Source organism: Ipomoea nil, unplaced genomic scaffold (assembly GCF_001879475.1).
Source record: "Ipomoea nil cultivar Tokyo-kokei standard unplaced genomic scaffold, Asagao_1.1 scaffold2922, whole genome shotgun sequence".
In the NCBI taxonomy this organism is placed as follows: Eukaryota; Viridiplantae; Streptophyta; class Magnoliopsida; order Solanales; family Convolvulaceae; genus Ipomoea; species Ipomoea nil.
The window spans coordinates 1,051,278-1,064,813 of record NW_017619350.1 but is presented as its reverse complement, the minus strand read 5'-3'; the positions used below and the strand labels follow the sequence as shown (position 1 = coordinate 1,064,813).

The 13,536-nt window shown below is 37.5% G+C and overlaps 3 protein-coding genes across 4 annotated transcripts; all 3 read left to right on the top strand.

Annotated features, from left to right (window-relative positions):
• The first annotated feature begins 3,362 nt into the window (after positions 1 to 3,362).
• Positions 3,363 to 6,749, top strand: LOC109161363 (protein CYPRO4-like). 2 transcript variants are annotated; one of them, XM_019309727.1, is made up of 3 exons: positions 3,363 to 3,521; positions 3,673 to 5,318; positions 6,280 to 6,749. In XM_019309727.1, the coding sequence occupies exons 2-3, from the start codon at positions 3,699 to 3,701 to the stop codon at positions 6,559 to 6,561; spliced, it is 1,902 nt and encodes a 633-aa protein (XP_019165272.1). In that variant the 5' UTR covers positions 3,363 to 3,521; positions 3,673 to 3,698; the 3' UTR covers positions 6,562 to 6,749. The 2 variants fall into 2 exon arrangements, with proteins under 2 accessions (XP_019165272.1, XP_019165271.1); XM_019309726.1 differs by having other exon boundaries at positions 3,363 to 3,562.
• A 1,183-nt stretch (positions 6,750 to 7,932) lies between these two features.
• On the top strand, positions 7,933 to 8,829 carry LOC109161370 (calmodulin-like protein 1). The gene has a single exon (XM_019309735.1). It carries the CDS (start codon positions 8,001 to 8,003, stop codon positions 8,568 to 8,570), a length of 570 nt encoding a protein of 189 aa, XP_019165280.1. The 5' UTR covers positions 7,933 to 8,000; the 3' UTR covers positions 8,571 to 8,829.
• A 2,826-nt stretch (positions 8,830 to 11,655) lies between these two features.
• LOC109161269 lies at positions 11,656 to 12,111 on the top strand. Its single transcript, XM_019309591.1, has one exon. It carries the CDS (start codon positions 11,656 to 11,658, stop codon positions 12,109 to 12,111), a length of 456 nt encoding a protein of 151 aa, XP_019165136.1.
• The last annotated feature ends 1,425 nt before the right edge of the window (positions 12,112 to 13,536 follow it).

Below are 13,536 nucleotides of genomic sequence, written 5' to 3'. Positions count from 1 at the left end.
AAGAACTATGCTAAAATCGTAGGGGATCGGATTAGTATTGTGATGTCGGCTAAAAATGACATGTGCAAATTGGATGAATGCAAATCTGAAATATTGGACAATCAACATGTGCTTAAATGAGTTATGTCAATGAAAAAGCAAAATGAAGTCACCTGAAGGAAGAAAACAAAAAGGGAGCAGTCCCCAGCGGGGTCAACTCAGCATTATCAAATAAAGGAAATTGTCAACATCAGATACTCCTTTTGTCCTTCCGTCCATTAAAAAAAAAATTATTGGAAAATAAGTATACAAATTGAAAAACAATGTTTTTTTATTTTGTTGAATATAATATACAGTGGAAAATTGTGTGGGTGAATGAGTAAAATATAAAATAAAATAAAAAACACGTCAAAGAAGAAATGGTCCGTGAGGTGAATTGAACACGTATTAGTTACCACACATGCATTGCTCAAATAGTTCAATGTCCAATGTATATTTTTAAATTATTGTTTCAAAATTTATCAAAGTATCATTCGGTATTCTGACGTATATCAATGCAAGATTATCAAATTTTTCATAAAAGTAAATATTTCAAGAAGGCATAACTATGACTTGTGACATAATTTTTCACAAACATAATTGGATATTACCCCAACAATGTTTCAAGAACACCCTCATTAGATATACCCAAACATAATTTTTGTAACATCAACAGGAATTTTGAACTTTATACTACTTATTATTCCCTTTTAATTTTCATATATACCAAACATTAAAATTAAAATTTTCAATAATTTTATTCCAGCAAATCAAATACTGAAATTTAAATTATCACTTTATTTCCACATTTATTTATCTCTTATAAAATTGCAATTCATTTTCTACATAATTTTCTCCCGTAGAGAGAGAGAGAGAGAGAGAGAGAGAGAGAGAGAGTTGGGTGACCCCGCAAAGACCTAATTTTTTCAGAAATATAAATCCTACCAAATCATTGATGACAATCTCCTTCGTGTGAGGCGCAAAACAGACGCCCAGCTAGGCCCGTAAATACAATTTTTTTTTTCCAAATTTTCCTATTCTCTCTTATTTAGCATTTCAAAAATCCATAAAAAAACATCACTATTGAAGATCACCTTAGATATACTGACTAATAACAGATAGTAAATCATTGAAGCGCACTGAATCAGTGGACGATAATACTCGGTCCAAACATGGGGTCAGCCGTACTCGCCACTCGGTATTGTTGACGGCATCACCGCACCACGCTTTGGAAACTCTTTTGTAATTACTTTCCTCAACTTCTACTCATCTCTACTGTACAGCCAGCTTTTACAAGTATATTCTATAGATGCCAAACAGCTAGTAATCCTACGTCAAACAATTGCACACGTTGTAATTATCTAATAAAAAAAAATTACTTACAACATGTGACACAAAAATACAATTTAAAAAATTATAATTAAAATGTGTAAACTATTATGTCAACTTAGCAACAGATAAATACTATAATTTACTTATTTTATGACATTACATCATACAATTTTGTAAAATTTTATTTAACATCACCTCAATTTTATTGTATTGCAACAACTAGATACTTTAAAATAGTGTCACTGTGATTAATTATATATATATATATATATATATATATATATATATATATATATATGGGTCACATCAATGAGAATGTGTATACATGTGTGAACTTAAAAGTGCAATATGTAAACTATAAAATTGTATTCTATGATATTAAAAATGTGCGAATTCTAAAAGTGCACAATACAAAATTTCAAAAGTCTACTTACTTTTTAATTACGTTTTTACATATCATAAGGTACACACATGGAGTGCATTTTTACGCATTATATGATGAACTTTGTAAATTATGTAGTGTATTTTTGCACTTGAGCGCACATTCTCATTTCACTCGTCTACTATCTACTATATATAATATTGCAGAAGGCACTAGGCGCCTAGGGGCGCTTATGCGGTCGAGTAATCCGAGTATATTGTCATTACTTTTTCCACTAAGGGCTAGGAGTTGTTAGACGGTTATAATCTCCCAAACTAGTCAACTGCATATGTTAGATGGTTAGTTGAGTACTTGGCTGGAGAAATATAGAAGAGAAGTAGCCAAGCAAGCAAAAAAAAACCACTCGGTCGAGTTGAACGCCAACTCTAGTTAGGCGCTTGAATCGGCCGAGTTAGGCGCTCAACACAGCCGAGTTGGCGCCTTGTCGGCCATTTAGTCGGTCAGTCGACTAAAAGTCGCCTAGGCCGATTTTTACAACACTGACTATATAGAGACACATAGAGAAAAATAAGCAAACTTAAAAACTACATAAATCTTATTGCAAAATGCTAAAAACATCCGCCAGTGGCACAACAAACATGTGATATCCACTTTGAAAGGAGCAATAAAGTGGATAGAACATAATTTTTATATCAAAAGGTCATTAAATTTATTGCACAAAGACTTCTTAGTGCGATTTGCTTCTGTTGTAAAAAAAAAGATGGGATATCAAGGATACAAAGACTAAATTACATTTGGTCTGCCATGGGTACTAATCATTTAATTTAAAAAGGTATTTGAATTGGCCTCGTGCATGTATGTGATATACTGATATAATGCTTTAAGCACTTCAACGTGTTAATTTAGAAATTAGCACGCGAGATTGATTTAATTTATGATTCCCAACTTGGCAACTTATCAACTGCTTAATCACTCACTAAACATCAACTTTTACGTTTATAACAATCATCATACTGTTATAATGGAGAAATATCTGCTTGGGAGAAGAGGATAAATATCTGGTAAAGAATAAATTCCATAGCGGTATGCACGTGCTTTAATTTGCTTTATTTGTGTTGGGAGGCATGGAATGGGAAAAGAAAATAAATTTTTATTTTTATTTTTTTTTAATAACAAGAAAAATCTACAACTATTAAGACTCTGTATTTCAGACACACTCTGAATTGGGGAAGCCATTCAACCAGTCGCCCGTGCATAAGCAACGGTCAAGTCTCACTGGTCAAAAAATTTTCATCGATCAACCTCTTTTCTACGTAAACTCTGACCTCGCAAAACCTATATCAATCAAACCTTCCCTATCAATCCAATCCTAATGAGCCGTTGAGTCGCTGCGATCTACCCTCCACTATCATGCCGGGCCGGAGTCGATAAACAAATAAGTCATAATGGATGATCGTGGGCCAAGATTCCTCACATCCGTAATTTCTTAAAAATCAACCTAATAGGTGATCCACTATTTATGGGCTACATGTCTATGGCCCAAAGTGAAATCATATTAAGCAAAGCCCAAGCCCATTGTCCCTCGTTGAAGTGGCACTGGCAGTCTCACAAGTCGCATAATATAATAAGACAATAGACATGAACAGCGCAGCACAGGCGCCGCGCCGCACCTCCTTTACTTCATAACGAAGCTCCACGTGTCGGCGGCTGACAACCGCCAACCACCGTAGGCGGCAAACTTATGCACCAAATGCTCCATTTTCAGTGTTAAAGAATAGACAATTCCGACGTATACTTGACTACTATTACTGGTTGATTATAAACATTAGTGTATAAATTTACCAAAATCATTGCAATATTCAGATTTTCCTTCCGAAACAATCTGTTCAAATTTCTCATCGTTTCAAGTTCATTTTCTGTTAACTATTTTTTTGGTGAAGCAAACACTTAGTGATCGCGTTGAAGGATGGGAGCTTCACAGAGTCGCGAAGGTCTCGAACTCTCTGATGATTCAGACTATGAGGAGGAGGAGGAGGAGGAGGAGGAGAATGGAAGCCAAGGAGATTGCCGAGACGCAGCAGAGGATCAATCACCAAATAAGGCTCCGCAGGTCAGTAGCAAAACCCTAGACGAGGTTGATGCAAAGTTGAAAGCTCTAAAGCTGAAACAACATTCAGCTGAAACCCCTGGCAGTCTCCAGAATGCCGTGAAACTATACTTGCATATCGGTGGAAACACTCCGAAAGCGAAATGGATTATTAGTGAAAAGCTCACGTCTTATGAATATGTGAAAGGCTTGAAAGTAGGCGATGATGAAGATTCTAATAGTGGAGATGAGGGGTTTTGGGTGTTGAAGGTGGGGAAGAAGGTAAGGGTTAAGGTTTCAACCGATATGCAGTTGAAGATGTTTGGGGAGCAGAGGAGGGTTGATTTCGTGGATAATGGAGTTTGGGCATTGAAGTTTTTTGGCAATGATGACTATCGAAATTTTGTGTCTAAGTTTCAGGATTGCTTGTTTGAGAATGTGTACGGGATGAAGGCTACAGAGGCTAATAAATTGAAGGTTTATGGGAAGGATTTTGTTGGGTGGTTCAAGCCAGAGGAATCAGATGATGCTATCTGGGAGGATGTGGATGCAGGGATATGGAAGAGTCCAGGGAAGAGTACTGTGATGCCTATGAGGGCTAGTCAGGATCTGCTGGAAGAGTTTGAAGAGGCTGCCACTGGTGATGGGGTACAAAGCTTGGCCTTGGGGGCTTTGGACAACAGTTTTCTTGTGAATGATTCTGGGGTTCAGGTTGTGAAGAATTTCAGCCATGGAATTCATGGAAAAGGTGTTTATGTGAAATTTGAAGATAGAGTTAGAAAGGATAGCTCAACACCCAAGAAAACTCTTTTAATGCGAGGGGAGACTAATATGATGTTAATGAGTCCTTCAAAAGAAGGGAAGCCTCATTCAACTGGCCTTCATCAATTGGATATTGAGACTGGGAAGGTTGTTAGTGAATGGAAGTTTGAGAAGGATGGGGCAGAGATTACAATGAGAGACATTTCAAATGATACGAAGGGATCACAATTGGACCCTTCTGCATCGACGTTCTTGGGGTTGGATGACAATAGGCTTTGCCAATGGGATATGCGTGATAAAAAGGGAATGGTACAGACACTAGCCAATACAAGCTCACCTGTCTTGCATTGGACACAGGGCCACCAATTTTCTAGAGGAACAAACTTTCAATGCTTTGCAACTACTGGGGATGGATCCATAGTTGTTGGCTCACGTGATGGAAAGATCCGTCTATATTCTAAGACTTCAATGAGGCAGGCAAAGACTGCTTTTCCTGGGCTTGGTTCACCTATTACTCATGTTGATGTTACTTATGATGGCAAGTGGATTTTGGGCACAACAGATACATATTTGGTCCTAATATGTACTTTGTTTACTGATAAGGATGGAAAAATGAAAACCGGTTTTACTGCTCGGATGGGGAATAAAATTCCAGCTCCAAGATTACTGAAGCTGGCTCCCGTGGATGCACATTTGGCTGGACAAAACAACAAGTTCCATGGTGGCCATTTCTCTTGGGTAAGCTACTCATCTTTGGCTTTACAGTCTATATGGTTTCATTTAACTACTTTTAATACTACACTTGCCGATCACCTGACTGTCAGAGAGGGTACTGATACTGTTATAGCTTTTTGTTGCAATGAGTATGCAATATGAGTTCAAAGAGGTGTTTGTACAGTTGCAGATACTGTGCACTGCATGCCACTTCCCCCTATTTAAACTACTTCTAATTATAATAATGAATGCTTTTGTTATTATACTGTCATAGCCGTCTCCATGTGATCCTAGTTGTCCTTGAGCTTCATCACAGTGGTGCTCAGTGAAGTCTAAATACAGACCCTCAAGTCTAAGAATGAAATTCTACTATTAACTGTCTGAATACCCAACTTGTTAGAAGGTCCACAAATAGTTTCAGATGATCTGTAGTGGTAAGATAAATGCATGACTGACTATCAATCTATCATCTTAATTTTTAAAGAAACTTTGGACATTCAATTCAGTAAAATTTATGTCCCACTAGGGAAGACTAGATGGTTGGTATATTTCAGTGGGTGAGTTAATATTACAAAAAAATTGAACATTCAGGAAAACACCGCTTCTTAGTGTGCTACAAGAGAAGATAATGTACACTGAGTGATGAATCAAATGCTTTGGGTACCTACCAGGCCTGCTATAATACTAATATAGGATTCTAGGTGTACTTATATTTATAGTTGTAATGATTCTAACAACTTGGCCTAAAATAGGAGTATGGTTATTTATAGTGAAATATTTTTATTGTTTTACATGTTATGGAGTAAGTTCTTATTTAAAGTTTTTACAGTTAACTGAATTTTTACGTGTGTTGTCATCTTCTAATGCCATATACTCATATCCTGTAAGATGATTGTGTTGTGATTCATATGTTGTGGTAACTGGTAAGTCCTTCTGGACTAAAACTACATACTCCTGACATATGCCCCGTGCGCCTATGTTTCAGGTTACTGAAAGTGGAAAACAGGAACGCCACTTGGTTGCAACAGTTGGCAAATTTAGCGTGATATGGAGTTTCCAGCAGGTGAAGGACAGTGCACACGGCTGCTATCAGGATCAGCAAGGGCTCAAGAGTTGCTATTGTTACAAGATAGTGTTGAAGGACGAGTCCATTGTCGAGAGTCGGTTCATGCATGACAAATTTGCAATAAGCAACTCTCCTGAAGCTCCATTGGTAGTGGCAACCCCTATGAAGGTTACTTCCTTCAGCATGTCCAGCAGGCGGTGAAATTTTGGATTTTGTAGCTACTAGCTCATAGTCTGTTTATAAGCATGCATTTGAGCTGTTGTTAGTGCCCTTCCGTTGTCATTTTTTTCCACGGTATCTGACAGTTTTGCCGTGTCAAATGGACAATTTGGTTCTTCCACTACTTGTTAATCATTTGTGAGCTTAGTTCATTGCTGATCTATTCTAAATTTCTACTGGCAAAGAATTGAAACTCTTTTGAAAGAAATTACCTAGTACATTAATGTTGTTCAGACAATACAAAAGGTGTTGAACAAAGAACATCCACCAAATTAATTTTGTAAACACATTATCAGAACTGGTCACAATTTTGTTCTGAGCAACGTGCCATAAGCCGTAACTTACATATTTTAGCACAAAATACAATTTTTAAATCTGCACCAACCATCTCCCTCCTTTTCGCAGCAGTCAAAGGTAAGGGTAAATCCCCAGCTTCAATGCGATCAAGTCCAGGTTCTTATTTCCATTTTGTTGTAATACTTGTTTATTTCATATTTTAGCAGGATTGCAAGGAGGTTTCGGAGCTACCAAGGAACAGGGTTCATGGAAGGGGAAAGAATACTGACTGCAAATCCATTCCGTGCCTTGGTATTGTTAACTCTATGTTCTATGCGTTTCGAATAAGATTTGGTACATATTTTTCTTGTTTAATTTGAACATTATTGCTTGTCCCTTTCTTTAGCCAACTGGTAGCATAATGCATCCATAGTCCTCTACGTATGTGGGTATTAACTAGATGCTAAGAATTTCATAAACTGCATTAAGAGCTGTGCTTTTCTGCTTCGTTAAAAGCCAGCCTCAAATGAAAAAGGAGTGGACCAAAAACATTGGCATCTCGAAAAGGAAAAGTTGCAGTAGCTTTTGAGAATCTAGTTCTTCATAGCATGTTTGTCTAGATATTATTCATCTTTATTCAGCCGCCCCCCTCGAGGATAAGAATTCCTTGCTTTAATGTGATAGGTCTTCACAGAATGTCATTTCTTTTGGTTACACAAATCACATCCATTCTTAACTCTTTCTACTGCACAGTGGCCCTTGATTAACTATGTTTGATTAGCAATATCCAGCTTTCGCTCTCCTTCTTCTAGTGAAAGTACATGCAGTTGTACCTGGCCTGTCAATGTGTAAAGAATCAAGAATATATTATATTCTCTGCTTACTAGGTGCATCCCATTTCTGGAATCACATCTTACCGTGTTCTTAATTCTTTACCTGTTAATTAACCTAAAAACGCGGTTTGCCATTCGTGTAGGAATAAAGTGGTTCTTCTTTATCTTCGAAAAGTGGTTCTTTATTCTCTGTATGTACGCGCCAGAATGTCTTGTGCATTAATGTTCATACCTATTTATTGTTTGACAACAGGTTGAGATTTCCATAGTACTCTAGTTTTCGCTCTATCAACTGAAATAACTGCTGAAAGAATGACGAGCACAACTTTTCTGGATATGCAGTACAGCCTCTCGAAGAGAAGTTTCTTGAGGAAGCCAACTAATATGTTCTCGCGCAGTAGGCAAAACAGCAGGCAAAACTCTGGCTTGGGGCCGACTTACCAACCGAGTATGTATGATCTGAAGCAAGTCTTTGACAGATTTGATTCCAACAGAGATGGAAAGATCTCCCCAGATGAGTACAAGGCCATACTAAGATCCATGGGAAAGACGATGCTGCTTACGAGGGAAGTCCAGAAGATATTCGAGGTTGCAGACTCTGATGGCGATGGGTTTATAGACTTCAATGAGTTTGTGGAAGTGCAGAAGAAGGGAGGAGGCATGAAAATGATGGACCTGCAGACCGCATTCAAGACGTTCGACAAGGATGGCGATGGGAAGATCAGTGCGGGAGAAGTGTATGCGCTGCTGCAGAGGCTCGGGGAGAAGTGCAGCCTGCAAGATTGCAGGGAGATGGTGAGAGCCGTGGACGCTAACCGAGATGGCGTGATCGACATGGATGAATTCATCACCATGATGACTCGAACCGCCAGGATCTGTTAGAATTTACAGGCCAAACTAGCAAAGGGAAATGAGACCTGTAGTTAACTTGAATGATGATTGGCTTATGTGTGTGTGTGATTCAGTGTTGCTTCTGCTGCTTTTGTGTAGACCTTTATGATTATGTGAGTTTAACTTTCAATTGTTACAACCTTAGGAGCATAGAAGCAAATCAAGTTTACTTTAGTATGGGATAAACTTGAATAATAATCTGTGTAATTTTATACATTCCAAATAACAATCTGTGTACTTGATTTATATATATTCTCATTCATTTTCATATTAAATGAGTACTCCAATGTACTTGTTGATAGATAAGGACAAGGAGGCTCCATGTCCTCGGCAAGTTGGAAATGGAGCCTTCACTTGCATCCTTAACCAACAACTGGAGATCAGAGGAGTTTACATCATCGGAAAAAGGTGGATGAACGGGCCAAAAAGCCTCGTCATTTTAACGGCGGTTTTATTAAAACCAACGTTATAGATTTGAATTATTGTTCCCAAAAGATTAAATTGTCAATCTCAAAGGTTCATCACACAGTCACGCTTCGACCTAGCTAACAGAACATCTAGGAGGGTGTAAATCATGAAAACTCAACTGAACACAAGCTAGATCTTTGTTTACTGCATACAAGGAGCCTCCCTTACTGGTGAGACTCAATGAATCACTGCGGGTGAGGCTCGATCCGAAATCGTTGTTCCCAAATTTCACTAATGAGACCAACTGAGCTGCCCATGCAAGCTATAGGTTGAATATATGCTATTTCTGCAGTAGTATATGTACCCTAGGCGTCTAACTCCTAGGGAGGGGCATATGGTTTTTTCGAAAAGACTTCATTCAAGGACATCTTAAATTTTCTGAGCTATCTCAAACATTGTTTACATTTAATGTAACAATCGTAACGGTCTGTTTTATCACTGTTCCAACCGTTAAGTGTTCATGATTTACAATAATTTGTAATTAAAGCTTAAAATTTTATAAACACCCTAACATAGGCAATAAGAGGGGACAACCCGACTTAGTTAGACTTCGACACTCTGTAGAGATTATCTATACTGATTAACTATGAGCAATCTATACTGATTTAATTTAATTTTTAAAAAAAAATTGAAAACCAACAATATATCAATATTTCATTCAAATATATGTATATACTGACATACACACACTCTTGCGTGTATATATCTATACAAGTTGATGCGGTTTCACGCAATGGAGTTCGAATTTGTGTGCATCAGACAAAGTAGATGAGGCTTTGTACGTCGGCCCAAGTCTGAACCAGGTCATTTTAAGCTGTTAATGCTTACCTTCTACGTTTGATATGCACTGTAAATCTTGGTTTTGCACAACACTCTCTATATATTGCTTCCTTTAATACATTATCTTTACATATTTAATATACATTATATTGAAGAATGGGCCATTCTCTTGATCCGACATTGCAAACCGTGCTAGTGAACCAACAATAAGCATACAACAAGAAAATAAAGTCCATTTTCCCCTATAATGAAGGAGAAAAAAACAAATATATGTTTATCGGATGGGAGACCAAAAGCGAAACACTGCTTGTGACTTACACCAATAAGTCACTTTCCTTTTTGGTACATTCGATAGAGGCAAAAATTCAATAAGTCTTTTGTATTTGTGGTAATTCAGTGGCCTACTAACATAATTAGCTTATCAATCAATTTTAACATATTTGATTATTATTAGCTGTTTTGACGTGATTAAGCTGTTAATATAAGTGATTGCTCTAAAATGCTAAAAATTCAAAAAGCTGTTCAAAGCAAATTTTTCGATAGAATTTTTGAGAATTATTTTGTATGTAATCAGCTATCAGCTAATATCTAATTTACCAAATATCTTTATACAATCAGCTAATGCTCAACTAGTTAAATTCACTAACTCAATCAGCTAACAACTATTTACCAATTAAATCCATTTGTTGACCCTCAACAAACTTACACAATTTAGAATGAGAAAGACCATGCATGTGAGTTTGAGGATAATTTTAGCAATCCATGTCTGGAATCAGAATCCTTTTGGCTTTTAACCATATCTGTACACCCATATGCCACAAATTAAAGTGTTAGTCAAATGGATTAGCTCGGAGAGTTTTGGATGCGTCCATGAGAATTCAAAGAGAGAGAGTCTCATGACATGTGCCATTGCATATAAGTTGCCAGTTAGGCATAGGAGATAACAATGCAGTGATCTTCTGCCCAAGATAAAAATTGATGATAATCTTGAAACGGAGGATAACACATGCAACGCCGTTTATTTTATTGCTCTTCACATGTCTACAACGTTACATAAAGCAAAAATTAATTCGTCGTTAAAAAAGGTGTTTTGACTCGGATTAAAGAAGACAGATCTGAACAGCATTGTATATATCATCTGTCACAATTTTATATTTTGCATATTTGCACACTAATATAGTCGTCCAATCTTTTAATTACACAAGAATAGAGTTCATCTCATACACTTTCTGATAGTAATTGCAGATTTTCATTGTCATTGCCTGCACGGGCTTAGCTCACACTGATTCAGTAGACAGTATTTGAGAGAAGAGACCAATATTCGAATTTCGGCCGCGGCAGTGTGGGGATTATGCACAAAGTAGGCTGATCCCTTGTGTGCATCGACATTTGGCCATGTCTGCTGAGCCATTGAGTCACCATAATTTACATCATCCCAAATTCTCTGTCATGCCCAGAGTGTGGAGGGCCCTTGGAATTGGGGGTTCAACCTTTTGGGAGAAGAAGATTATCATTGTCGTTTAAATTAAGACAAGACATATACTCCACCTTGTGTTGTAGTGTCACGAAGTGACTTACCCATATGGAGGTCATGGGTTTGAGACATTGACACTTTAGAGTATTTATTGACTTTCTCGGTATACTGTACTTTGTCTAGAGGAGAGAATAACTTACAAAGCACAAGGTACTACTTTCCAAAAAGCATAGCATTATAACCCATTGTAAAATTTCCCAATATATAAATACTACTCCGTGGCTAGCATTGTGTATATATGTGAGAATTAGAGAGAGTTGGGTTGAATTTGAGCAGGCATCATATCCTCTCACCATGGCATGCATAAACATGTTCAATAATGATCAGCAAAGCCTCTGCACATCAATGGGTCCAAGAATCTCCTTCTCTAATGACTTTGCAGATTCCCAGCACCCAAAGAGGCATGATCACAGCTACAAAGAAGCTCCAGTCTCCTCAGACTTCGAGTTCTCAGTCCCCACCTACAACATCATCTCTGCAGATGAAGTGTTCTTCAAGGGCAAAATCTTGCCCTTGAAGGAGAAATCATCCACCAAGACTCTCAGAGATGAGCTCCTCCAGGCGGCAGATGATGATGACTATGGCGATCTCTTCCTAAAGGGCACCAGCAGCCGGTGGAGGGAGCGCTTGGGGTTGAAGAGATCTCCTGTTTTCCCCAAGAAATTAGCTGACCGGAACGACGAAGGCCGCCTCGAAGGAATAGATGAAGTTAAGGTTCAAGATTTGATCAACATTGCAGGTGGGAAGTAGCCGGCCTGCAAAGGAGTACAGTGTTTCCTAATTCCTAGTACTGTCCTGTTCTCTTGTTCATGTCCGAGCAGCTAATTTTTAAGAATATTTGTTCCCCTCCAGGCTCTGATCTGGATGGATAATGTCCTTCTGTCATAATTTTTTGTTTTTTTTTTTTCTTCTTTCTTCCTTCCTTCATATATTAGGAAGACTAGATGGATTCTGTACACATGTGTTGTTCTTATGTTCATCTTTAATTTTCTGTACAAAATGTTTGCACTTCAGTCTAATAATGTATGCACTTTTATACGTTGATCTGTTCTATATAGTTACGGACTCGATCTCATTCTTGTAGCCCTTTGCTGGCAACCAATGACTAAACAGTAGTTTATTTATGAATCTATCAATCTGCATTCTGCAGCGTGGGAAATATTCCCTGTCAAAAGGCATAGAATTAATTTCACTTTTGATCCCACGACTTTAGAGGATCTATCACTTTTGGTGCACAACTTTAAAAGTTTTCAATTTTGGTGCCTAACTTTGTTGTTTTTATCAATTTTGGTCCTTTCAACCAAATTGACGATGAAATATTGCCGGATTTTATATTTTTAGGGGTAAAATCGTCATCCCAAGGAAACATCTTCAATATCTAAACAAAATCACTCTAAAATCATATCTATAGGTGTTTGATCGATGAGAATAATTGGGAAGACGGACAGAAACTAGACACAGATCTATGAGATTTATAGCATCGACGATTGCCAAACTCTTATATTTCTCTTAACATGATTTTTCTTTTGTTTGGATATTGAATATCTTTCCTTGGGATGACAATTTTGCCCCTAAAATGTAAAATCCAGCAATATTTCGCAGTCAATTTGGTCGAAAGGACCAAAATTGATAAAAATAACAAAGTTAGACACCAAAATTGATAAAAATAACAAAGTTAGACACCAAAATTGATAAAAATAACAAAATTAGACACCAAAATTGAAAAAATTTAAAATTGTGCACAAAAAATGATAGAACCTCTAAAGTCGTGGGACCAAAAGTGAAATTAGTTCAAAGGCATATATACATATATACACTGGTTATGAAACATAAAATTGACCATAGTAAATTGCAGCAATCTAGGTTGCCTGCCAGGCTGCCCAACCACATCAGTTTCTCAGATCTTTCAACAGAGTGCTGCATCCATAAAAAAGCAAATGTATTTCGCCGACATTATATTGAGAACTGAAGTTCCTGGGCCATGACAAGATATTCAAGCCCAAAAAAGTAGGAAACTGATAAATGGGTCGGTCAAGCCCAACTTGACAGGCCTGTCACCCCAATGTGGGCAAATTATTCTGTAGGTCCGGGTCCACCTTGCAAGGGAGACTCGTATCCAAAAATGCAAAATTTACATAGTGAATGTTCATAATTTGAATTGTGAACATTCAGCAT